The sequence below is a fragment of the Porites lutea genome, chromosome 10 (assembly GCF_958299795.1).
Source record: "Porites lutea chromosome 10, jaPorLute2.1, whole genome shotgun sequence".
Taxonomy (NCBI): Eukaryota; Metazoa; Cnidaria; class Anthozoa; order Scleractinia; family Poritidae; genus Porites; species Porites lutea.
This window is the reverse complement of record NC_133210.1, coordinates 19272355-19300302: the sequence shown is the minus strand read 5'-3', so window position 1 is coordinate 19300302 and position 27948 is coordinate 19272355. Positions and strand designations below refer to the sequence as shown.

At 38.3% G+C, this 27948-nt stretch overlaps 2 protein-coding genes across 8 annotated transcripts in view; one reads left to right on the top strand and one right to left on the bottom strand.

Moving 5' to 3' along the window:
- The window catches only part of LOC140950289 (uncharacterized), a 402419-nt gene that overhangs the window by 359786 nt on the left and 14685 nt on the right, over nt 1-27948 (bottom strand). For 3 of the 7 annotated variants that reach the window (XM_073399511.1, XM_073399515.1, XM_073399514.1), the window contains one exon: nt 26152-27785. The exons of 2 other annotated variants lie outside the window; for them this stretch is intronic. In XM_073399511.1, coding sequence (XP_073255612.1) covers nt 27555-27785 — 231 coding nt within the window. In that variant the 3' untranslated portion in view covers nt 26152-27554. Of the gene's footprint in view, nt 1-26151; nt 27786-27948 lie in introns of those variants that run through there. 2 more of the 7 variants (XM_073399512.1, XM_073399513.1) reach the window with 2 other exon arrangements.
- On the top strand, nt 612-26630 carry LOC140950747 (fibroblast growth factor receptor 1-like). Its single transcript, XM_073399984.1, has 17 exons — nt 612-963; nt 5462-5734; nt 5856-6107; nt 13437-13468; nt 14503-14692; nt 18036-18143; nt 18441-18459; nt 18968-19007; nt 19281-19599; nt 19873-19983; nt 20609-20799; nt 24111-24233; nt 24545-24615; nt 25314-25354; nt 25621-25717; nt 26000-26099; nt 26495-26630. Exons 1-17 carry the CDS (start codon nt 612-614, stop codon nt 26558-26560), a joined length of 2385 nt encoding a protein of 794 aa, XP_073256085.1. The 3' UTR covers nt 26561-26630.

The window sequence follows — 27948 nt, the reverse complement described above, 5'->3', positions numbered from 1 at the left end:
TTGTTACTAATCGCCAAGTACACACATACAATACTCGAAATGCTAATAACAACCGACCTTTTTTTCTGTAGAACAAACATTAAACAGTTCACAATCCTCCATCTAGGACCTAAACTATGGAACTCCCTTCCCCATAATCTTACGGAACTGACAAGTTACTCTAGTTTCAAGACTTCATTAAAAAAAATGCCTCATCGAGAGAGCTATAAATTAAACTCGCCTGACCATGATTTGGCAGCTGACATTATATCATAATTAAGTATCAGGAGCCCAATTTTCTACAAGCTATTTAGCTTCTATTGGGCTTCCTCGCCACTCTATCTGTGACAAAATTGCAATCTTAGTAATAATATGTATATAGTTTTCATTTTCTTTTCGTAATATTTATTTTGTGGCAATTGTAAATAAATAAATAAATGACAAATCGTTTGCTAAACACCAAACTTTAAGTTCCTAGTCTTGGAATTTCAGTAGCTGGTCTAGATCACACAGAATTCGGCTTTTATCGCGCGCGAGAGCTCCACTAATAAAATGACCTTTTAAGTTTAAAAAGTTTTTTACATGTGACTGCAGAATCATTGAACTGGACAGCACAACCAACTAATCCCATAATGGTAAGAAGTGGGCAAGACGTCTCGCTAACATGGAACTACTCCCTCACTTCTTATGAACAAAATAATAGTCAGACGTTGTTTATGGTCAAATGGAGAAAGTTTGATCTTGGAACTTCATCTTTCGATGTGTTTGCAACTTACGTCAAAATCACTGGGTCTTCCGCAGCTTATCACCAACCCAATGCTCCACGCATTGTAGTTGACAGATCTACTGGAAATGTTTCAGCTACTTTACAATTCAAAAATGTCAAGTTGGAAGATGCAGGAATTTATAAGGTTGAAGTTTCTGTAGGGTGGTTCCCTGGGCCCGTAACAATTGCTGACCAAGAGTTTTACTTCATTGTTTTAGGTAAGGGCTGCACCTTACATAAATTTGAAATGTCGCTTTTAATTATAATCACTGGCCATTCGTTCATGCATACATGCACTTCGCATATTATTATTGATATTGATACGTTTAATACATTGATGCCTCCACTCTGATAAAAATTTCAAAACATCCAAAATTGCGAATTATAAACTTTGGTTGCTACTCTCTTACTCTTTCTTTCACGCACCTTATTGTCAGAAGAAAGCAAAATGTACTCTTGCGCTTTGATTACATACCCTGGCTCAAGGAAGTTGATGTTCGAAAGAGAACAGAAGAATTTTGGTCAAGGAATAAATTTCTTAGAAAATATGTGAATGAAGCGATAAAACTAGTTATAAATCCTGGTTAAATTACAACGGGTACTAAACAGCTCGGCTAAAGCTACGTTCAAACGCACGCAATAACCAACAATTTTGACCGGTTTCAAACTTTGCGCAACAACATGCAAAACAAGGTGTGCAAGCGGACGCAACATGTAACATCCAATAATGAGTTGTTGGCCAGCAATGTTGTACATTTAAAACGGTTTTTATGTCATGTGTGTTGACTTCCTGTTGAGATGCAAATAAAGTTCAAAGTAGCTAAAGGAGTCTAGCGCCTCAGTACCAATGTTACTTAAAGTTCTATACAAATTGATGCAACATTGTATGCCAACAACCCCCAACATTGTTGGATGTTACATGTTGCGCCTGTTTGCATACCCTGTTGCATGTTGGTGCTAACACTTACGAAATAACTCCCAACAACACACAACAACATGCAACGGGTGTGCAGATGAACGCAACATGTAACATCCATCAATGTTGGGGGTTGTTGGCTAGTGAACAATATTGCGTTCGTTTGCACGGGGCTTTAGGCAATCGTGCTTTTAGGCACCGCACAAACGGATACAGCATTTTTGGCCTACAACTTCCAACATTTTTAGATGTACACACCCTGTTGGGCAAAGTTTGAAATTGGTCAATCATTTAGCTTCGTGCGAAAGGACGTAACAAACGCACGGCGCTTCTCATAGGCCGCTCTTTCACTTTGGAATAGTTAATTAAAGAGCCGATATTAATGGGCACTTTAATAGGGCTTTGTGAGTCGTTTTTAAACTAAGGTTATGTTCACACTGTATCAGATAGCTTTTCCCGGTGCCAGGAAGAGCTATTCGGTACAAGCTCCAATGTTAACTGCTTTAGCTTGGTCAGCCTTTCTCAGTAAGATTTATCTGATCCACATCTCAAACGAGAAGCGCAAGACTTGATGCTCTAAAATTTTTTAGTGATAATCATGACAATAGTACAAAAAATAAACTATTTTTCTCGTCTACTTTAAAGTAGTAAGAATATCTAACACTTATGGTGAAAAATGATTAAAGACGAATACAACGACTAGTAAGGCCAAACGAATACACCCAACTCTGAGATGATTGGATCGTTTTGCGGCTGTAGTATAAATAAGAGTACAAGACGCATTATGCGTCCAGACAAACTTTTCTTCGAAATGAGTCTTGAACGAAGCACAACGAAAGGTAGTTCATTTGGACGCATAATGCGTCTCTGGGTGCAAATACGGGCAACAGACGAAGAACGTTAAAAATGAGGCCGTGGATGCAAGCGCAAAGGTTAGCGAAAAAGAGCGAATCCGACAGGAACAGAGCTCAAGTACTTCGCCCTCGTTTCTCAACTCATCGGGAACGTACTACCTCTTTTCTTTTGGTTTTTTTAATTACGATTGCTGACTTAACAGGGGGTTCTGAACGTTTCTTTAACACTTTGCCTTATATTTTATATTGGAGATTTAAAAACTCTTCCGCTTTTTTTTTGTTAAAGGAAAAACAATTTTACAAGTTCCAACGTGGCCGCTGGAGCCCATAACCCCATAAATCTTACCGCCAAAACATATTTGTGTCCATCTTTTTTTTTTTTTTTTATTTTGGCCGCGCGAAATATCTCGCATTGTTGGTCTCTCGTAGTTTGTCTCGTCATTTGTCCCGTCTTTAGACTGGACGTATGGCACGAGGGACGCATTATCCGTCTGGACGGATATTTCTTTATCTATAGTATCATGAAACAACCAATAAAACAATTTTACAAGTTCCAGCGTGGCCGCTGGAGCCCAAAACCCCATAAATCTTACCGCCAAAACATATTTGTGTCCATCTTTTTTTTTTTTTTTTTATTTTGGCCGCGCGAAATATCTCGCATTGTTGGTCTCTCGTAGTTTGTCTCGTCATTTGTTCCGTCTTTAGACTGGACGTATGGCACGAGGGACGCATTATCCGTCTGGACGGATATTTCTTTATCTATAGTATCATGAAACAACCAATAATACTTTAAGTCATCAAATGACTCTTCAAGGTCTTCTAGCTTAAACGTTAAACTATTGGCCTGTCACTAACGTTTACAAAGTGTACAACAATATGCTAGAAAAATCGAGCGCTTTTAAAACTTAAAAAAAAAAAAAAAAACGACGACGACGACAAGAAAACGATAGAGATGCCAAGAAATCGACAAAAGGTCTGGTAGGTGCTTTATAACTCTTCTTTTCCCTTCCTGTGGTCCCTGGTTTCCCGCTTCGTAACCAGTCACTCGCGTTTCGCGCCCACCTTTGTTTCACCTTACGTTTCTTTGCGATCAAAGTGTGAAAAAGGAGGTAGGAAACGAGAAATAACCCTCATGCCCCAAGACAATCATCCCTGCCGTATTTCTAGTATCTTATACACGCGCAGGATATGTTGAACATATACTTGGTAGTGGATATATCAAGAATCTCTACCAATAACCCTTCTGCGCATGGCCGCCAGGGAGAGAAGAACTGGGGAAACCCTGGGACAAGGTTTTATCTGACTTATTTATTAAAAACAATAAGAATGTTTCTGAATGGTCTATTCAAATTCGCGGGAGAACGAGGAATGCTGAAGTGAGTACACCCTTAACTTATTTTTGTGCGATTTCAGAAGTCATATCGGCGACTTTCAGAGCCGAAAAAAAAGTTCCCCAATCTTCAAAAACAAAAAAAACATTAGTTACGTATAGAAAATTGCTAAGAAAAAGACCGAAAAGTGAAAATAAATAAAAATACACTGGCATCTTAGCAAGTTGATTGCGGTTTATAGATGAGCATCTGAACAGGCGAGGCTCAAATAACGCCAAAAGCGCTCACTGGAGCCTTCACTACTATAACAAAATGGAAACTTATCGATGTGAGAAAATTTGGTTATGATGCCAGCGTTTGTCCTTCAGCGCGTACAGACTGTGGGGCTTGAGATGGAAAGACTCAGTAAGAGAACGAAGGAAGTCCTAGACATGTACCTTACGTTTGTTTTTGACGTAAAATTAACCAGTTTAACGGCAACCAAAGGAGTTGCTCGAGTAATAATCTACATTGCAGTTTCTTGTGTTCTACTGAAGATAATAGTAAATAGATTGCTAAGGCTTTGCGTTTTGCTTTGTCACGCTTTTTGTCACGTTCCAAGAATAATCTTCTCTCAGATTGTTTAAAAACTTTGCTGCATCTAGAAATATGTTTGCCGACATAGAGTGATCATGAACCTGAAGCCTTTTGTCATGGAAAGCGAAGTATTCAAGGAAACCTGTTTACCGTTAAACTGACCCTTGCTCGTGTGGAACTTAAAATATATTCTCCTCGGGCTCATGTCCTTTTTTCGCACCATTGAAATTTCCGTTAGTGACGTTGAAAGGTCATTTGCCACTTCTATACCCGGTCTATAATGTTGGGAGGCTTCCTTACCTTTTTGCTTTCTTCCTAGCTTTTAACTTTGATGAGACCTCTTTATTAAAAAAGTTTCAGGATTAAGACTGTTCATTTTTTCATGGAGGAGGGGGAGAGGCTGGTGGGATTTGACGTGTAGCTCTTGTGGTATGATCCCCCATCTTCATTAGAATTTTTTTGGGGTAGCCTCCCCTCGTATCTTAGATAAATTGAGATGATAATAAATAATAACAATAAATAATAATAATAAGTATAAGGATAATAAAACAAAACATGAACCGCTTATTGTCTCTTTAACAATATTTTTGAGGGCATAAAGTCCCGTGCAAACGAACGCAACATTGTGGGCCAATAACTCCCAGCATTGTTGGATGATACATTTTACGTCCGTTTGCACACTCCGCATGTTGTTGCGAGTTGTTGGGAGTAGTTGCGGGAAATTTGAAACCGAGCAAGTGTTGGGAGTTGTTTGCGTCTTGCGGCACGTAGCGTAAGATTCGACTTTATTAAACCTCCTTCTTCTATATGCGGAATAAAATTTAAAACTTGAGCGGTGGCAAACCTCATCGGAGAGAAGGGGATGGAAGACCACAGGTGAATCTGCAACACTGACTAAATTTTCTCCTTTTAAATCTTTCTCTACTTCAAAACTAAAGACGGCGGTTAGTTAACGCGTGGACTACTGAGTTAAGGGAAAAAATACGCCTGCAATGTAGGGTTGGGAATGAGTCACTTGAAGTGTCTCTTCTTTTTCCAGTGCCTCCTGGAATTGCTAATGTAAGTAATGATCAAGTGGTTTGTGAAGGCTCTTTGATTTTCTTGAGCTGTAATGCAACTGGCATACCACCACCAAACATCACTTGGACGAGAGTAGAAGATGATGGTACAGACAGTGAACCTCTGCTTCCAGTTGTGGATGGAAAATATGCCACGAGTAATATACAGAGGAACACAAATAGAACATACCGCTGTACAGCTGATAATGAAGTAGGTGCCCCTTTTAATCGCACAGTGCGCGTGGAAGCTCAATGTAAGTTATGTAGTTTCTTTCATGTTAGTGTAAGCGGTGGGCTCTACTCCTTCAAGACTGTTTCACGGCTCAATTCCTGTGCATCTTTATTCACCTCTTCTTTCATACGTTCCACTTTTAGATTCCCCTGGTGTTGAGAAAATTGTTAACTCATCACGTTCGGTGGTTGAAGGTGATTTGTTTAACATGACTTGTGTGACATCTGGTTACCCTGAGCCAAATGTTTATTGGATCAAAGTGAACAATGGTGCACGTATAAATGGTAGCATCCTGAACTTCACCAACATCAACAAAAATGATATTGGACAATACAGATGTGAGGCAAAGAATGACTGTGGGATTGTCAGTAGTGTTCAGTCTATTGAAGTTTTTTGTAAGTATGAAACTACACCGTGATTTTTTAAATGGAACTAACTGAAGTCATAGCATTAACACCCTTAAAGTTTTCCATACAAACGCCTTCATTGTATCTAGGCTTTCTACGACTTAAGAGGAAATGAAAGAAAGCGATGCGTTGCGAAACAAAGTGAAGCAAAGCCGTACTGAAAAACAAAAATTAAACAAATACGATAAAATAACTGCAACACTGGACGAAAGCTAGATACTTACAAGATTAGATGAAAAAAATAGGACGAGCAAATAAGCCATAAGACTAAAACTCTAAACTGGACCAACTATTGGGAAGCACAACGAAGAACTGATGCGAAAAGTTAAAAATAAATTTCCGAACAATCAAAGACTGATGAAGCAAAAAACAGCACTAAAGGCGGGAAGTCGAAAATCGAGACGCTAAAAAAACGCGGCAAACACACATACGCTATAAATCCTGGTGCCTCCACTAACAAATGTTTTTTTTTTTTTTTTTATAAACAAATTACCTTATAGTATTGATTATAAAGCTTAAACAGTGTAAAAATGTACTGTCAACTCTCTCTTAACGGGCACCTTATATGACGGATACCTTGGTAAAACGGAAACCTTGCGTTAGTCGCAGCCTTTCTTGAAGCGCTTTTGAATATTGTATGGCATTTGCGCTATACTGTGATTCATTCATTCTTCTTATTATTATTATTTCTTTTCTCTCCTTATGTGACTCTCATTAAGAAAGACATCACTCTTAGACGGACACTTAGTGCCGGTCCCAAAGGTGTCCGTCTTAGAAAGAGTTGACTACAAACTTTAAATGAATAAAAACTAGTATTGTAATCCTTACTTCTATTCCTTTAACAAACAACAGCATCAACAACAACAAAAAACAACAAAAACAATCGAAGGGACTCACAGACGAACATAATCCTGGAGAAATTTTAAAGGCGAATCGAAAACTCTTGTCGAAAAGGAATGAGACGCATGCAATTGTTCGTGGGATAGAGGCATAAAATTGTGCGTTTAATTTGGTAAATAATAATAGAATAGTAATCTTTATTGTTGTTCGAAAACAGCAAGAATATTCTCGTTCCCTGTCTTTTTAAACTTGCTCATATTTTTTAACTGTTTAATGTATTTACATCATTAATAGAATAGTTACGTGTGCCAGATAGCTATCACACCATTCTTGACTAAAATCCTAAAATTTGAGAGTTTGATGATTCTCTATAAGTTTGTATTATTTACGGGCGGCCTGCATGCGCCGCGTCCTCAAGACAAACTTCTTTAAAAAGTAGCTTTAAGATACGGCGCCTCATGACCTATCAATCTACGGGCAGATCCTGTCACACCACCCTTGAACAGTATCCCTCTGATGGCACTCAACTGGAAAATGCTTCTTCTCCTGGTTTCAAACCATTCGTCTACTTGATAGCGGAGTTTTCGCGCGCGAAGCAAGCGCGCGCAGCGGAGCACCATGGATAAGAAAATTTGGTAAACTATCCATCCGAGAAAATTTAGTTACCGTATTTACTCGAATAGACGCCGCGGCGTTTATTTCATTTTTCGCGTTTAGTTGCGGCGTTTATTCGAGGGCGGCGTCTATTCAGGGGCGGCGTTTATTCAAAAATCACTTTATTCAGTACTAAATATCGTACTACATATGGTAACTTGTTTACTAGGTAACAGTAACAAATCTCAATATATAAATGTTGTTCATTTTGTCTATTCAATTGTGATTTTTACACAAAGTCAAACGTCTATTTCAACATCACTGTCCTCCTCGTGGTCGGAATCTAACAGCTGCAGCGTTGGGCAAGCGTCTTCAACATCTGAGTCTGTACACTCAAACGGATTAGTCTCGGGTTCACTCAAATTCCCAGTTGTGATTTAAGCATTGATTTTCCAGAGCTGCATGGCTAACCCTGCTAAGCGAGACACGCGTGCCGAGGCACAAGAGCACGATTCAAACGCAATTGGTGTTTACTTAATATCAAACTAAAAGGAGACGCTTGCTGGACATGTTCCCATAGAATTGTCACGCTTATTGAAAAACTTTATTGAAGCGAACGCTGAAAACAAACTTTGTGCGCGAATCACTGGAAAGAGAAAGTAGTACCAGCGTAGTTCTCTGCATTAACAGCAGAATTACGCTTTGCAAAAATTCTTGAAAGAGAACTTTAATTAACACAAGAGCAAAAAAGTACAGTCACTTTGAACTAAAAAATGTTGTTCTAAAAGAAAATAAATTTCCATTGCTGGTTTAAACTTGAAATAGACTTTTCTTTAATAATTATTATAGATCATTATTTCCTCAAATAAACGCCGCACGGTAGACGCGGTGTCTATTCGGGGGCGGCGTCTATTAATAATTTGAGTCTCAAGTGCTGCGTCTATTTGAGGGCGGCGTCTATTCGTCTATTCGAGTAAATACGGCATGACGTAGCGTACGAACGCCGACCGTTCGTACACCCACTAAATGTAAGCCAATGTCAAGTGTCACATTAGATCTTGCTCAAATATTGACACTAGCCTTTCAGTTATATAAGCCATCCGTATGATGATGAATTTACGGCTGTCAAAATCAGACATCCGCTGACAATTATCACATGACAATCTCGCGGGCCCCTACATATAAGCTGATATAATATAACACACTTACCAAAATATTAATGAAACTACACTTTCCCAGGGCAGAGCTGTCAGTAGTTTAAAGTTATATGCGCAAGCCAAATTAAGGTTGGTTGACAGCTGTCAAAATGGGACATAACAGCAGACTGCTACAGAAAACTAATAACGTGGGCTCAGGTACACGATATGGCATTTTGCCACTACAAGCCGGACTGAAATGTCTTACTCACACTCACAGTCGGCAGTCCGTTTTGTTCGATTATTCGCCATTCTAATGAAGGTCAATCAAACTAGAGCATCCGCTGTTTCCAGTAATATTTTATTTGATCAGGGGGTCTATCCATCCTAGAAAATTTGGCAATCACGTGACTGTACACCCGACCACCTGACCGTCCGCACCACAGGCATACCGAAGTTTAATCTCACACTTTCTAGCTAGTTTGGGAGCCTGCAGACGGATATTACGCCGATTTAGCGACAGAACGGGAACGTCATTTGACGAAGGGAAAGCGCGCGGAAAGGACTAAGCTGGACTTCCGGTGCCCAATCTGCCGCTCAGCCACTGGTCAAGCCAGATGATTGATTTGCGCTGGCCGTTGTCAACAGACGTTCCCGTTCTGTCGCTAAACCAGCCTATTGTACATCCAGGTGACCGTCCATGTTGTGATCACTTGACAGCTGTTACGTTTCACTAGCTTACGATTGTGTTTGGCCTGTCAACACCGTATTTCCCGCTGTTTGATGAAGTACAATAGCACTATCATTTCCTCGATGTGATTGGCTCTTTCCACCGTCGGCGCGCGAAATCTCCCCCGGGAACCGTTCTAATTATAAATCTACTCGGGAAAGAGTTGACTCCAAGGGCTTGTATGGGAAAAGGAAGCTCCATTTGATGGGCTCCTGACCTGAGTAATTATTGTATTTGATGTGGGTTTTTTCAGGTTTCTAAAGTGGAGCATAGTTTATGCGGCTAGTGTACTGCACGAGACAATGATCTGACTTACAATAGTATCAGGTTTGATATAAGCTTACAGAACTTTAAAAAGCCTTTAGACATTTTCTGACCGCAATTGAATACAAAAAAAAACGTTCCGAAGAATATTTAGTTACCGGGAAGCCGGCTTAAAACATAAGTCTGCCAGGTTTTTCATAAAGTTTATAAGCTTATGCTGACCTGACTCATGATTTTCAGAGACACTTGACCCTCAATACTTGTCTTCGTGAATGAAAATTGTTGTCTCCGTACACGTTTAACCGAATTATATTTATTTTATTGATTGTTAGTAGCCTCTCTCGCAATTTTCATCGCTGCGCCGCTTGTTTTTAGTCGTACATAAACATCGCATGCAGGAGTACTCAAAATGACGCGCGTAAATATCAAACGCGTTTAAAGATTACAAATAACAAAACCATAAATAAAGATAAATAAAACCTAAACATATTAAATTCTCTATTATGTTGAAGCGTAACTCTATTAATGTTCATTTACTTGCAAGAGAACCGGGACTGGAAATTTGGTGCTTGTCAAAAGTGAGAACACGTCCGGCTGGCCGTATATTTCATTTTGGGAATTTTTTGATAGTTTCCACTGAGAGCTCATACTTATTATTATAGGAGCATATTTTTCTGACTGAACACTCGCTGCATTATGCTGAATTCTCTTCATGAAAACGTTTTAAATGTGATCAGTTCTATAATTTGTTGTGCAAAGGAAGCACGCGCTTCGATCGTCCTGGACTGATTGAATGAGTGCAATTTGTCTTGCAAAATTGTGTAAAACTGCAGAATTCACAGGACGAAATTTCAAGAATCCGGTAAGGGCGGAAACGTGACGGATATAAGCAACTGTCCGTTTCCGTCGAGTTTACAAAATACGGAAACACGTTATTTCGTCCTGCGATTATAGTTTTAAATAGCGCAAAAAAAATTCTGTCCGAGGTCTGTATGATAAAAAAAAACAGAGCCTCATAGTACTGTTTACCTCAGACGTGATGTATAAGAAGTATATTTAAAAGGCTGGTTTACACGCCACCAGATTTGTCACCAAGATTTACTTGTCGCAAAATTAACTTGTCCGAACACAAAAAATCCGGCCTGATTTCTTATTTTGGCCTCCCTTTTAGACTCTCGGACTGTCAAATTGTTTTTCTCTAAAATCAGTTAGCCTCTCTCTTAAAAGTCACATGAATGTGCCCTAAAGGTAACTGATTTGTGGATTACAAGCTTATTGTTTGACTGATTTAAATAATAATTTTTTTAACGGGAGCTGCCTTTTGAGCCCTGGCTTAATCTATATATTATACAGTTGGGATCCTTATGAAGTATCGGACACTAGAGGAAAGATTAACGATGTTATGAGCAGAAGCACATTTATAGTAGTGATTAAATCATGGAATGAGATCATGTGTACAATGAGTAGAACAACAGATTGAGCGACGTTTCTACAGGATTTCAGCACGGCATCTAAGGTACGTTGTTTGTACTTTACAGTGGAGAAAGTTACGCTTTTGAATGGGAATTACCAACTAGCATTGTGTTATTGGCTTTTTAGTCAAGTGGATGTTAAATTGAAACAGATATTTAAGGTAACGCGCTCAGACTCGAGACAGTTTTGGACGAACAAATGACGCTGGAATTGTATTCGACAAAAGAAACATTCGGGTTTTCAAATAAATTTTCAAAAAATACATTCTCTGTTATTATTTTGTTTGTGTTCATTTATTCCTCTTGGCGCCCTCGCCAATCGCCAAGAGGTTAATAATCTCGTCGCGCGCGAAGTGCGTTCTTAGCAAACTGCAAAATCGGATGCCCCATACTTCTTTCTAACTATGACTATATACGCCTTGGAGTCCGACCTGACGTCATGCAAATGACGTCACGAAGCATCGTGTTTCCTGCCACATGGCACTATAGTGTTTATTCATGATCGTTCGTAATTATGATTGACAGCGGCGAAAAACGGAATTGAGAAGGCGGCTAATAATTTTCGGAGTTCGCGTGTTTTTGAAAAGCACAGTAAGTCTCGAATTAAACTTGGCACATGTGTCATTCGTCGTTTGAAATGGGCCTTTAGAACTGGAACATAGTGCCTCTCTCCACCAGACTTTCTTGGCAATTACTCAGTACTTGTATTTAAAAGATGTATGTACGCCCTGTCAATGATGATTGATAGTTTTAAGTTATAAAGCTTTATAAAAAATTGTCTCAAAGGATTGTGGGAGATTTTTTATGATAATTATGTTTTACTTTTATAGAAATAATAATTATAAAAGTAAATTATAATTATCATAAGAATTAACCCAGAATCCTTTGAGGCATTTTTTTAAAAGGCTTTATAACTTTGACAATTTACACGTAGAAGACTGACAGACCACAACAAGATAACATTTGCCATAAAATATCTTCTCATGTCACATCTAGGGTGATTACGTCATCAGTCCATGACCATTGCTCAATTAGGGCTTTTTGTTCCTCTGACAAGATTTCATTATTGGGTTAACATATAATAACATATATGAGGTTTTGGTTGTGTGGAGCATTCAAAAATAACCAAGCGTCCGGCATTTAAAAGTTAAGGGGGTAATGAACATGAGCGAAAAAGTCGGGAGACTAGGCCTAGGGCTGTAGAGAGTCAACCTTTCATCACACGACAGAGAAAATTTGCAGGAAAGTAATGTTCTGTCTAATAGTTCTTTCATGACCAAAAGACGGACATGGTGCATCAGTCACGTGATCAAAGCGTTTGAATGTTTTTTGTCTTAAATTGGCAAATTTTTGTTGTTTTTCTCAACAATTCTTGACACTGTCTCTGCGTAATTATTATAATTCGATTTTTAAAGCAAAAGTAAACAAAACAAAGTTAAAATCGAAAAGGAGACCTACTTTTGAGACGTTTTTAAAATCCTTTGACAACTTAACTGTTTGTTTGCCGAAATAAATGTTAAGCGTTTGCTAATAAAGAAGAACTTTCAAAGCTAAAAGGATGTATTTGGCGGCCATATTGTTTTTCTTCATTCCGGGGAGAAAGATCATGTAGCAGTTCTTCTAACCCTAAAAGCCAAGTGGTTTGCCACCCTAACCTAAAACAATGGAAATAATGATAAACAATGTTGTGTTAATGTTTTCCTCGACCGATGAAAAGATACCTTACGAGCAGGGAGAGAATCGTACGGTCATACTGTTCAGTCGGTAAGCGCGCGATCGATAGTTCATAAATTTTTTAAACCGAGGTGGTCCAGTGGACAGAGGTGTTAGTTAGTTTTGCTCTAACTGATTCGGAGGGTCTGGGTTCGAATTCCCCGTAAGCAAATTTTTCGTAACCTAATTTTTTTCACCGTTTTACTCTCTTTTCAACCTCTGTGGTGCAAATAGCTAGTAACTAATAAAACACGTTCCCAAAGCACAAAAAAAATAATATTGCATGCCTGGAGACACCTATTTCATTATCTTTTCTGGACGCTAGGGCACAGTTCACTCAAATGTGCCAAAATAGTCTATCACTCTGTTATCCACTTAATTCAAACTTCATTTTTTTTCTCTATCGACTGGAGGATAAACCAGGGCTAGATGAAAACAAAATAAAATAAAACATGAAACTTACGTCATAAACCTCTGCATCATTGCGTGGCAACGCATATGGTCTGAGAATAAGTAAGGAAGAAAGAAACCAATAAGAATCTCATATTGGCTTTTTTTTACTGTTCAGATGTATTATTTGGTCGATCTTCTGTTGCAAAGGTATTTCAAAATGAATAAATTTTACACAATTATTATTAATAAAATTCCATATGTATCATAGCGTATCTACGGGTATTTTTAGTAATAATGGACATTGTTGTCATTACCCAGCTCAATTGTAGAGTTTCACATGTGCCTAATTTAATTCGAGAGGTAACTGCTTTGAGGTGGGACGTCTGCATCAACTAAATTCGACAGTTTCACATCAAATATGACTTTGCCGACTCTGCGACTGAAACCGTTGAGAATTAGACTTAGGTTCAACATTTGGTTTAGAAGTCGCATTTCACATGTGCCGAATATATATAATGCATTAATTATATAATCCCTTATCCATATTGGATAACAATTTTTTCTAGAGACTGGGAATATTTACAATAAACGGAGTTAAATTCGGCATCATTACATCCGACGTCTGAATCAACTGTCGTATTTAATAATTTTCATCGACTAAAATAGGTGTTAAATTCCACGTTTGAAAGGGGCCTAATATGACATAAGTTTCAGCTTAGTGGTTTGCGCGCGGTCTTTTATTAAGTTGTGTTTTTTTCTTTTCAGTGAGAGCACTTCCTATCTCTTTGTAAATCCATTATAGTGATCGGCTTGTGCTACGACTTAAGAATCAGCTGTAATAATTGATCTTACTTTCTCTTTGATATGATTTGTATGTCACCGCGGACATGATTTGTATATCAAAAACAGCAATAAATTTTAATCCACTCATTTCAATAAAAGCAAATGGCATCACTTCTCACTACTGACGAACGACCTCAAACCGTGAATTCGTCGTATATTTCTGCGGCTCCGAAGAAAGACGAAATTGCTAACCCTTTTTGATCAAATCATTTTAAGGTTTAAACTCGAAGCTTTATACAGTGTAAAATAATCATAATTTACCTTTACCGGTACCACTTGTAATAATAACAAGGATAATAATAACAATAATAATAATAATAATAATAGTAGCACTAGCACTTGCAGTAGTAGTAGTAGTAGTAATATTTTTATTATAATTATTTGTTTTGTTTTTGTAGATCCCCCCACAAAAGGCCGCTACTGAGAGATCGTTCGTGCAGCTGAAGGAACCCAGGTTATTTTTTCTTGCCCTGTTGATGGCAGACCTGAGCCAGCTATCACTTGGTACAAAGGAAATGACACAACTTGTAAGTTACAGCATCAAGGAAGAGACTGGACATTTCAAGCTGATTCTAATGATGCAGGATGGTATAGCTGTTTTGCTGCGAATTTTTTAAATCCTTTTAAACCAGTCAACGCCAGTTTTCAATTGATTGTTGGTAAGTTCTGTTGGGTTCTTTTTTTAGTTTTTTCGGGCAATAATATTGCTATTGTTTTATTTGATTCCTCGCGAAGGAGCACCGAGCGAACTGAGTTTATAATCTCGTCGCGCGCGAAGCGCGCTTAGTGCGTGAACCACGTGTGGGTCCTAGCAGCAAACACAAGAACGCCGAATTGTTAATCCTCGCAGGGGAAGATTTGACACCGAAAAATCCTCTGGAGCGAGAACGCCGACCAACGGCCCAAGCAGAGACGGCATCAACAAACAGCGGAGCAGAGGGAACATCTCTCAATGAATTTCGAATGCTAAAGTACTTTAAGAGCAAATGGAAACGATTTTGGATGATTCAGTAGCCTTAACATGCGAGCGAACATCGCGGTAACAAAACGATTTTGCTCGTAGACGGGTTTATACCGTATTGGCCAAGGCTGTTGGGCTTCCATTCTTTACATGTAAATGCGATGAAATGCATCATCGTTGGGTATTCACTGTCGAAACTGCAGTTATTCTTCTGAAAAATATCTTTGAATTCACGTTTAATAAGGCTCGAAGGTTTTAATAATAAAATTTCGACAAATTCTGGCGTGTGTTCCACGTGGCCTAGTGGTAAAGCTTTGGCTCGGTGTGTCGGAGGTCCTGAGTTCGGTTTCGGGCATAACTATTTTCTCTTCTTTTCGTCTTTTTTTTTCTGTTTCTTTTCCTTTAGTTTTCATTTTAGGTATAACAGTTTTGTTATGTTTCTATAACTTACAATTCTTAGATTTACAATTTTTTTTCTCGGCTTCACTTGCCGTTCCCCCGAAGTCTTTCGCGAGATCCTGCGATTTACAGTGCTGTGCAAATTCCTTTTGCATTTCTTTTGCACAGTACTGTACGTATTTCTAGTTCTAGTGTTTTTTTTGTTTTTTTTTTAAGTCAACTCTTTGCTCCGCTAGCCTTAGTGCTGTCGTAGATGTTCGTTTTGCTAGTCACGACGCCCTTCCGTTGAAGGGAATTTGTTACGTGACGAGCTAAAAGTACATTGCAGGCAGTAGGATAGCCTTGTTTTGCGAGACATTTTTCACAATTCCCAGTCTTTAATTAAAGAAAGCTGTCATGGGAACAACTGGCCAATCGAATTTTTTTCAGCTGCTAACGATGACTAAACTTGTCACTTATGTCCAGAAACTTAATGTACGCAATAGAGAAAATGGCAAATCGTCAGAGGAGTGAATAAAATTTAAATGGGATGGCAAAAGGCGCTCCTTGTAAAGAAGCAGATTTGGAAAAAAATGGCGAAACTTGCAAAAATTTGCCATGGGTGTTTCAAATATTCAAATCGGATGTCAAAAGCGGCGCATTAGAGAGTAGCGATTTTGACGAGAAATTGAGAACTTAGCGAAAGTAGAAGTATATAGATTTAGGCAAGTCTAAGAAGCGAAGCGTCCCTTTGTATTATGACTTGAAACCAAAAAAACTCTATTTAACTTATTTTAAAACAAAGACAGGAAGTTATAAAACAAATTCGATCACGCTGTAATCAGTAAGAGTCTCGCAAGAGAATTGTTACCCAAAAGTTTGCATCACTGAACCTAAACCCACCTCCACCACACGCTTGTTTAACAACAAAACATGAAAAGAGACAAAAACTGTAAAAGGTGCTTAAGTTCACCTTGGATGAAGCGGCTGAAAGCGAGTAAGTGAGGTCAGAAACCTTTCCTGTACTTTGCTGTAAAAACCTGCATGTTCTACTTTCACTTTCGTTAAATTCCATGGAGAAAGTTATAAAGCTTTTTTAAAAATTGTCTCAAAGGATTCTGGGATAATTTTTATGATAATTAGAATTTACTTTGATAATAATAATAATAATTATTATTATTATTACCCAGGCGATTGTTTGCTATATTTATCAACGCGCGCACGCATTTCTGGACATATATATCAAAGTAGTCTGTGAAATGTGGTTACAATTTGTATTATACTTGTTTTTTTTTAGTTAAACATAAATCTTTTTGCCTCCGTTGACATAGTTTTGTTACATAAATCTGTCCAAAATGCTGCAATTACCAGTTTTTAGGTGACTGATCGATTTTACTGTTGACGGCATTTTTATATTTGCTGCGTTCACCACTTTGAATTGCCTCGTTTTTCCCATAATTATATAATACACTTCTGTCAGCCACTTACGTTTGTGCATAGGCATTGTAATTCATTTCTCAATCTAAGTGTTTTACTTGTTAAGAGGGCATTTTTGGGAATGCGAAAGTGTTACATAAATACGATTTTGTGATTTAAATAAGAACAATATTGTAAGATTATTTGAACTAACTCTGACTCCATGAATTAAACTAACATACACCTGTTCTTTTGTAGAAAGAGAAACGGCAACAGTATTACCAACTAACCCACCGCGTAAGTAAAATGTTTGTACAATGTAAGAAGTTTCTGTGGTTAATAATAAAAGAACGTACTTTGCAATGTTTATCCTACAACAGCCGCATCAACTGAGCTATCAACCAGTGCCGTTTGTATCTCGAGCCAGAAAGGTAATCTCAATGTTAAAAAAGACTTTAATTTTGCAATCACGACGCCGATGGCAACAAGAATGCCAAGAGCCATTTTATTGACTACGTGAAAACACAACGAAAATTTCCCTGTGTTATTCTGAGCTTTGATTTGGAATTTCAGTTTCAGGAAAGTCCTCCCAAATTTTTGAAAAGATTGCGTTGGAATAAACGTGATTCACTTCAAAAGAAAACAAACACACCTTATCAATGTGGTTTTAATTGTCTTCGCAAGTTTTCGTCTTAGGGGGTCCTTAGTAGTGTTAAAAAAGACTCGTCCTTCTCTTGTCCTCTCATCAGAATAGATCGGACTGGGTAGGGTGGAATCAACGAGGGACAGAGAACAGATGATCTCAAATTTGCCAATGTTTCCACTTACTGGTCGATGAAATTTCAGCAAGTCAAGAAAATAAAAAAAATGATAATTAAACAAGAAAAGAAGGAGAAAAAGAAAAAGCATCATCATGGAAACGTCCGTGGCCATAGTAGAAGTTAGGTCTTGCGAGGTGAATCCCGACATAGAAAAACATGCATTCTCAGAGATGGGGCCTGTGATGTCAGCGTCCTGAATTGCTAGGAACACAAACTTTAAGGGTAACAACTAACGTTTTTCAGAAGGTGTATAATTTATAGCGGTTGATACTTTTAAACAGCAGAGGTAATAACCTTCAGCCAATACATGCTGGTTGGCTTAAGTTTAACTTTCCCCCCCTGGTTCTCTTCACAGATACTGAACGCTGTCAGTGTCATGAGGTCATCTGGAAAGCAGTGACTGGAGTTCTCATTTTCATTAACATCCTTCTTGTAGTTGTGATAGTTTGGCAGCACAAGAGAGGTGACAAAATTTACCCTTTTTACTCGCTCTTGATTTTTTATGATTTTGGAACTTAATGGGTTATTCTCCTTATTAATGTAACAAAAACCAACAATTTAATATGCTACAAAATGTAGAGCAAATAGAAAGGGCGCTTAACTTATTATAACTTATTCATCCAAAAACATCAAAACAACTCGGAATGGTAAGCTGAGGAGTTGCCCCTTCTCAGGTAATAAATAAATAAGCATATAAATAAATAAGTAAATAAACAAATAAATAAATTGTTAATCAAAATGTGGTTTTCTTCTTCCGCAGGATCGAGAGGAAAGAAAAGGTATTACTGTAAAATATGGTCCAGTATTTTAGATGTGAGCCAAAACTGCTCCTTATAGGCATAATAAGTACGTGCTGATTACCCATAAAGAAAACTAACCTTTTTTCCTTTTCCCGAGATTGCGAGTCTAATTAATGCCGCGCGCAAAATCATTTTCCTTTTACTAATATAACTTTGTCCTTTACAAGAGTTTGTAGAGAATCTAACACAGTTTATTTCACATTTAATTTAATTTCCCCTAGTGGTAGAGCGCAGTGTGAGCATAGCACGATATGAATGAACAAGAAACTAGCCAAGAAAAAGGGTAACTGTGTGGGCAGTGACGTAATGTTGCCACGCATTAGGGAAGTAACACGGCATAGAAAATAATAGCTTTGCATTGTGTGTACAATTTATTCATTTTGAAATACCTTTGCAACAGAAGATCGACCAAATAATACATCTGAACAGTAAAAAAAAGCCAATATGAGATTCATATTGATTTTCTTTCTTGTTTGTTTATTCTCAGACCATATACGTTGCCACGCAATGATGCAGAGGTTTATGACGTAAGTTTCGTGTTTTATTTTATTTTGTTTTCATCTAGCCCTGATTTATCCTCCAGTCGATAGAGAAAAAAACTGAAGTTTGAATTAAGTGGATAACAGAGTGGTAGACCATTTTGGTAAATTTGAGTGAACTGTGCCTTAGCATCCAGAAAAGTTCATAAAATAGGTGTCTCCAGGCGTGCAATTTTTTTTTTTTTTTTTGGTGCCTGGGGACGTGTTTTATTAGAACAATGACTTATAAAACAATATTGAATATTGTTTTAAAACTTTCAGAATGAGATAGTAATGGATAAGGTCCAGTCATCTCACTCACATCAACGTAAGACTGAATACATGGACCTAAAAGAGGTACCTGCATTTGCGAGCACGCGCAAAGAAGTCACATCAGGCACCACACAAGTAGAACTTACATCTCAGGGACCTGATTACGCACCTCTTCATCCATCAACACGCTCTTGGGAAATTCCACGAAACAGTGTTATCATAGAAAAGGTTATCGGTAAAGGTGCCTTTGGTCAGGTCGCCAAGGGAACGGACATAGATCTTCGAGAGAGACCAGGAAAGTCTGCAGTAGCTGTTAAAATGCTTAAAGGTAATCCAAAAGTAAGGTCTGTGGATGGAAATGCTATCTATGTTTGGGGGGATTAATGTGGGGTTAAACAGTCTGCAATTCCTTATATTGACATAAGTCATTGATAACAAAAGGGAAGTAAAAAAGGAAAAGTGAGTTTTCCTGCGTAATTTTTCACAAAAATATTAAAGAGGAGAACATTATTCAAAAACGTAACCTATAAATATGATGAAGTGATGTTCTCAAAGAGTATTAAGGCTTGTATTGTTATGATTTGTTCGTTTATTTTTTTAGCTTCTCCTCCTGAGTCTGACAGAAAGGATCTTTTATCTGAACTCGATGTTCTGAAGACGTTGAAACCTCATCCACATGTCATACGACTACTGGGATGTGTAACCGAAACTGGTAAAAAAACTGATATTCGACTGAAATGATAAACATATTTGTGCGTAAAACATAACAGGTCCTGTAAGTTTATAAATGGGCGGATAAAAGGAATGTGGATAAAAATGGTTTAGCTTTAAAACACTTTAAAGAATGTAAGGTACGTACTGGAGCTTGAATGTCGCCCAGAAAAAGTAGTGGTCACGGATAAGAGAGGTGTTTCCTCTAATTCGAAAAGGGTTGTTAGAATCATCGTGGCAATCATTCTCTTGCCGTCGACGTGAAAAAATGTGGGAAAACGGAAATTGGCTGCCAATTTGACTGACCCTGTTTAACGCCGAAAAAGAGAGATTCAGGGGCTAATAAGCTAAGCTGACTGTATTTCTTTAATTTCGGATCGCTCGCTTCATGTATTCATAGCAATGGATTGGGACACAGACTGTTAATTGATAAAGGATATGAGACCGTTTTATTATTGTACCTATTTCTTATATATATGCCACCCATTTGCATTGTACTTTTCCTCCAAATGAATCCAAATTTAAACTATCGAGATTCAAAAAGATGGGCAATATTACACACACATGTATAAAAAATCAAAGCCTTTGAGCTCAATAGTAATTGCAGACTCAAACTATTATTTTAGACCCTTTATTGGTTTTGATCGAGTATGTCCCGTTTGGAGATCTCCTGGGATACCTGAGAAAGAGCCGTGGACTTAATGATACTTATTTCAAAGACCCGGATATCAAACCGCAAACAAGTTTGACGTCACAGCAACTTATTAAATTTGCTTGGCAAATTGCTGATGGAATGAGTTACCTGTCATCAAGATTTGTACGTAATTCTTGTTTTATTGCGATATTATTGCACAATTTAGAGTATTGTTTTGAAACAAAAATCATTTTATACCCCCGCAACAGGTGAATCGTGTTACGATTTGATAGTCAGCAGCAATGGGATACTTTTCCATGACGTCATTCACGCCAATGTATTTCTGCGTAAATAAGAACTAAACCATACCGACCATACTACTTATAGCACTATGCAGTCCAGAGCTTTTCCACTTTTAGAAATGTTCGAAACAATAGTGTGACGTCACAGTATGGCGGGTTAGAAACATCCTCGAGCGGATTCAAGTTGGCGTGGAAATCTGTTGTGTTCTGCTTTTCTTAGTAGTCTTTGCTCGCCTTTTGGTAACACTGCAACGAAAAAGAAATGGTAGAAGACGTGCATAAGATGACGAACCATGGATTTAAAATGTTTTAGAAAGGGAGATTTTATTTACTTCCGTGTCAATTTTGCTTGTTATTACCATCGATGAATCATCTTCACTTTGGAATATCTCTCGTGAGAGAGATATTGTTGTTTCATGTGAAACGTGTAGATGGGCCACTGTTCTGGTCATATTCTGGTACACATGCCGCGAGGTTTAGTGTAAAGGCCAGGTTCTTTAGGAGAACAGAAAGGAAGACACGAAAAGTCTCGTTCAGCTGTTTTGATTTTTCTTCCCGCCTCGTGACGTACAACCTATTCTCATGGCGCAATAATATCACCTGACTTAAATACATGTATACAACTGTAAGGGGTGGGTTAAGTACTTTCTTACATTCTCCCTGTCCTCCTGAACATCGAAAAAAGGCTCAGGCTATCTTTAAAGAAACTACTCTTGAAAGGGTGGAGTAAGATTGATTCTTCTATAATAACTATTCTAGTAGGATGATCAGGTTACTTAGAAAGTTCCATGCGCGTCCTCATCCGATAGAGCGAATGCTTATGTGGCGATAAACAAAATGCCAATTGATAACTGAACAATTTTTTTTTAACAACTGTTTAAGTGTAAATACTTTTCAAGTCTGAAAAAGTCATGTGGTACAAGTTATCCTCAGCAAGCTGGAACTGGCATCTACTGAAACATGAATGGGATACCCTGCCACAGCACGTGAATGAACCGGACCGTATTGGAAGGGACCCCAATGATGCAGGTTTGGCGATCCATAATAGAGAGCGTTGCAATCACCCACGGTGGACAAAGTGGACAGTACATGATTTGGCCAGGAACACTATTTGCTGTTGCTATTTGAATACTTGATGCACTGCAAGGGTGGTAACTAGGATTTCCCAGCTGATCACAACAACACATTCGGTGGCTGTCGCCTGAGGATAGGATGGCAATGGTTTTGTTCTGTCTCTTGCCCCAGGAACAAGTTCATCTTCAGCTTCAGAGTCAGGTAGCACAGGATCGTCTGTAATGTCATCACCATGAGGGGTCGCTACGTCCTCTGTCATAGTTTCATTCGTAACCTCTGCCTTTCCTTCCCTACGACGTTCAATGTCTCCTGTAGGTGTACACAACTGCAATGTCTCAAACTCTGTAAGAGAAAAACCGGACGATTCATCCTCATCTACTGAATCACTCGTGCCGAATTTATCCTTCTGTAAATCTTTCTCGAACTTTCTTGGGAGAACTGGAAGGCACTTTTCCTTGAGACTGGTTAGCGGAAGGGTCTGGGTGGTCAACTTGAAGGAAGTAAAATGGAAGGAGTAGATTTGTGTGTAATACTCCAGGCTTACCAGTGCGTCCTTCAGGTCTGACCTCAAATACAGGAGGGTTCGCTGTCTGGCCAACCGTAACATGCTCCTGCTGCTCCCAATAAGACCTGAGTTTTCCTGGCCCACCTCGCTCAAATAAGCAACGCACCAGGACTCGATCTGCATGCTGTAATTCTGAAAAGCTCAGCTTACGTTCCTACTGCTTCTTTCCGGAGACTATCTATTTACGAATATTCTTCGCGGCTTGTAAATAATCCTCTTCCATAGCAATCTGCCACTTTTTTTGCATAACCCCGATGGGTTACACCAGGTTCATCACGTGGTGACCAAACATCCAGGTTAAATGGAAGACGAAGTGACCGACCAAACAGTAAATAGAAAGGCGAGAACCCAGTCACATTGTTTCTCGTACAATTGTAAGCATGCACAACTTTGTTTAACGAGTATTTCCATCTTTCTTTCTTGTTCTCTCGGAGAGTCCTGAGCACGGAAAACAAAATCCAATTGAATCTTTCCACTTTTTTCCCCCTTAATGATGGTATTGTATTAATATCACGAAGACCGGTAAATCTAGTACTTAGTTTATGTAATCTCTTGAAAAGTATATTCTCCGACCTTGATCATGAAGGATTTGCGACGGGAAACCAAATCGTAGAATAATTAGTCTTTTTACAGGCGATCAGGAGCAGTTGTGCTTGACTTGCTAGATGGGTAGGCTTGTGTAAATCTAGTGAAGTAGTCACTAATGATGTATAAATACCCACCGGAACTTTGCTCTAGATGTAAGAAGTCAATTGACACTAATCCAAAAGGCGGTGAAGTGGTAATACCGGTGAGTGGTGCATGGGTACTCAAATTAGGTCGACGTTGCTTGAGACCTGGACAAGGTTTAGTGACAAGGTGAATAATGTCACTCTCCATCTTTAATTAATAGGGTAGTTCTGCTCGTTTGGCTACCACCAGTGACCATCAACGTTTAAAACCCTAGAAAAATCATCGCTAAACGATGTCAAAATTATATTACTCTTTCTGCAAACAGTTTATCCCGACCAGAGTAAAAAATATGATTAGACAAAGTCAGTTCGCTTTCATAAACTGAACCATGATTTCCTTTCTTGCTACCGAGGCCAGGGTGAAATAAACCTCCGAGTGGACAATACGGATAGAAGCTCCGGGGATCGGCCCGCTCTATTGCTATTTTATACTCCATGGAAACAGATAGTAAAGGCAAGTTTCTCTTTTCCTGCAAACGGTTCATCCCAGCGAGTAATGAAAAGGTTCATAACTTGTTATTATATCTGAATTTTTTTCCATCGCGTATGCTTGACTACTCTTGACTATTGTATTGACTGCCTCATGTGATTTCAAATTTGCACCGTGATTGGGTAATTGCTTGCTTTGTTTCGCGATCAAAACATTTTCAAAAGTGGAAAAGGTCTGGAATGCTATATACATGTATAGATTAATTGATGTACTGGTTAATAAACGACGAGTAATCGATATACGGCGAAATAAAAAGATAGGCCAAAAGGAAGGATTTTGCTCTGACTTTAACACTCCCGCTAATTTAATATGTTGGTCAAATGTTTTTGCAGATCATTCACCGAGATCTTGCAGCTCGTAACGTGTTGGTCGGAGAAGGGGAAACGTGTAAAGTGACTGACTTTGGAATGGCCAGGGATGTCCAGCAAGAGAACATTTATGAAAGAAAGGCAAAAGTATGGAAAAACAAGTAATTGAACTGCAATTGTGTAAAATGACTGACAATTAAAAATGCTTTGAATTTTTTGATTTTATTTCTCCATATAATATATTTCCACCCGTTTTAATTCAGCTTTAATTATGTGCCCTAAACCAGTTTACCTCCTAGAATTTCACTGCAGTCATTTTATGGCCATACTGATGTACTGTACCTGCTGACACGAATTTTTTGAGGCTTTTTCAACTACTCCGAACTAAGTTAAAATCATCAGATATGGTTGAAAAATGTTTGTTTTACTCGGCCTATGTTTCATTGTATACCCATTAGGGTCGTCTTCCAGTCAAGTGGACTGCATATGAAGCGTTGATGTTTAACACTTATACCACCAAGAGTGACGTGTGAGTAATGTTGTGAAGTATTTTGAAAGTTATTTTTACGACGGATCTATCTTATCTTTTAAGTTTAGGTTTTGTTTCATTAAGTCTTGTTTTTGTCCACGTACTGTTTTCCTGTTTTGATCTTTTGTTTCTACTTGTACTTGAATTTGTGCTTAGCTCGAATTTACTTATTGCCATATTATGAATGTTATTCGCTTGGCATTGTCAGATGTTAGTTTTTTTACAGTAAGTCGTGTTTGTGGTGTTAGAGCTGACCTTGGTTCTTTGGTACTTGTCAGTTGCGACTGTGCGTAGGCTAATCTATTCCCTAACAATAGCAAACCTGTTGCAATGTTAGCGATAAGATATTCAATACTGAAGGTCTCCCGGTCAGCTAACCCAAAGATGTCCAGCTTTGGCTATAAAAACCCTGCTATACTTGAACTAGTAAGTACAGAAGAGTAGAAAGTAGAAAAGAGTTACAAGAGTAGGAAGATTGAGATTGTTAGCAGAAGTCAAAGACGAAATAAAGGCCAAGATGTAAATCAGATTCCTGGTAGGTCATCGTGTAGCGAGCGAGTTGGTCGAACACACCCTCACAGTAAATACAAATTGCCTGCAATAAAGTTTATGGTGTTTGGGATCATTTGATTATTGTTTGCCTCTTTAATTACCTTTTTGTATTTTGTTCGTACATCCACTCTATCATTTCTTTGCAGCTGGAGCTATGGCGTTGTTCTATATGAGATATTTACTGTAGGTAAGTTAACTATTGTAATAATTTACGATCTTGTTGAAGCCCATTGTCAACGCCTCGTTGGACCCCAGTGCACTTTAAAAGCTCGCTCCTCAACAGTGACCTCTTTGAGTCGTAGGGAGGCTGAAGAGAGGGAAAAGGAAATTAGATTATTGCTATGTTTATTTGGATACCCACCGGGAGCTTCTGCGGAGAAAAGAGCACTTAACATGAATTGGAAAAGAATACGTGCTTTCCTGATGAAAAACCAAACCTATTCTATATTTCAGGTGGTTCTCCGTATCCGCGAATGGATGGCAGGAAAATTGCTAGCTTACTTCAAGACGGATACAGGATGCCTAAGCCGCAACACGTGGATGACAAATTGTAAACGTTTTTATATATTTTAAAAAAAATACCATGGTATAGTACTAGCCAAATTTTATTTCGAAGTTTTAACGAAGAAAGTGTTACTAAGTAGTATCACACAAGTATTAAAGAAGAGGTTTTAATTATGTGTTTGAATAGCTTGAAAAGCCATTTGTTTTTCACTTTTGGACATTCTGATCTACTTGAAAAGAGCAAAAATGTAAGAAAGAAACCAACCCGAACAATACCAGAAAAAATAGTGGGAGAAATCACAAATAGAGATGAAATGATTTTTCTCAGGTATCAAATCATGATGAATTGTTGGCAAAATGAGCCAGAAGCGAGACCGTCATTCACAGCATTGACAAAACAGCTCAAGGATATGGAAAACCAACACAAGGTGAGGTTGTTAGTAGTTAATCAAAATAAATAAAATAAAATAAAATAAAAGATTGTTTTAAGGCTTTTACTAGTTTTCCACAATTACATGCAATGAGAATCTTTCCCAGCAAAATTGTAAAAGTAGTGTAACGACTCAAAAAAGTATAAACATACCGTATAGCATTATAATCCGATGAGATAATTTTCTGTAACGTTTCTTGGAACTTGATTATTGAAAGAGCTGGGAACGTTTCTTGTTTGAGGGAGGTTTTTCGTAATTTTTACATGTCTTCTAGGAGTGACTGATAAAAACGGCGAATCGCGCTGATCCATTTTCCTTTTTTGTTTTATGCATCTTCGTTTTTGTAATACTTACTTTAACACAATTTTACAAAATGTTATTTTTATCCACAGAAGCTGATCAACATGCGCATTTACAACAATCAGTTGTACGCAAACGTTGAGGACCTGAACGTGTAGACCTGATGCTGTGTCGATGTTTTATAGCCTGCTTTGTGTATTTGTAATGGAATTTTAAATAGGATAGCGCTGCTTTCTGGGACGAAGCAGAACATATGCTTTTAATTAAGTTTTATTGAACTCTATACCGTCTGTTTGTATTTTTAGGTATTTTATACTCTAGATTAGATATTATATACATGTATAGTGCTGCGCATTAGAATGTATAATGATGTACCGTAAATGGCCTAATAAACGCCCGAGGCGTCTATTAGACAGGGGGTGGGAGGGGGGCGTCTAATAAAATTTTAAGAGCGTAGGGGCCGTTTATGAGATAGAAGGCCGCGTTTACTTGGAAGTGGGCGTTTATTAGGTCATTTTCGGTATTTTATATTTGAAGAATTATTATGTATTCACCCTAGAAATTCTCAGCGAAATACTCACATATGGAATTTTAAAATTACTTCGGATGTTTACTTTCAATCGGATAAATACAGTGCAGTTAGTTAAATACAATTTAAACTACATGTTTTCGGCAAGACCTTGGCCTATCATAAAATAAAATCCCCCTTATTTTGTCCCATTTATCACTACATAAATGCTAATTCAAACCAGTGGTACAAGGGTAGACACTAACCGCTAGCGTTTTAGTTACGTTGCGAAATTTGAAAAGTTTCTTCCCTCAATAGATAGCTCCTTAGGTCGTCTACCTGATGATGTTAACATCATGGTATACATAAGCATGTTGCGCTTATGGGGAGCTGTGACATGACCCAAAGGCATTTAAGGTTAGTGCCACTCTCCCTCTTGTATGTCCGATGTTTAAATGTTCCACTGCTTCAGATTAAGGTGGAAAAAAATGACATAAAATATATCCTCTTAAACTCTTAATCCTGTGTGGATGAGGAAGTTTTTGACTATTAGTTCAACTCTTTGAAATGGCTCAACGTTGACATTAGAAGAATACGAAAATCAAACTAAAGCTTAAGAAACAGCAAATTAATCAAATTATCAATCAGCAAAACATTTGCATGCCGATCCATGGCTCTTTCGTTCCATTCGGCGACCACATCTGCTGCTGGCCATTGACGTCTCCTTTAATGAAGTGAGTGATTTCAGCGTAATCTGTCCTTTCATAAGGTGATGGTCTCTTCACAGGAGGTAAAGCGTCTGGATAGGAAGGTTTATTCGGCCTCTGGCGTTGATCCAAATCACGCAGTTCAGCGTAAAGAGTTTCCCCAGGTTTCTGTTTTTGATTGAAATGAAGGGAGATCCTTGTGAAAATGAGTTGACTCTAATGGTGTAGCTCTAACTGGTAAAGCTTAAAATATATGAGACCCATTACCTCACCAACCGGCAAGCGCCCAAAAAACGACAGCAAAAACCAAACAACAACGACGATTTGCTTT

Coding starts and splice junctions, on each gene's coding strand:
- LOC140950747 (XM_073399984.1), top strand. CDS start 612: ATGGTAAGAAGTGGGCAAGACGTCTCGCTAACATGGAACTACTCCCTC. Junction 6,108..13,436: donor TCAGTCTATTGAAGTTTTTT/GTAAGTATGAAA, acceptor TTTACTGTTCAG/ATGTATTATTTGGTCGATCT. Junction 24,616..25,313: donor TATACCACCAAGAGTGACGT/GTGAGTAATGTT, acceptor ATTTCTTTGCAG/CTGGAGCTATGGCGTTGTTC.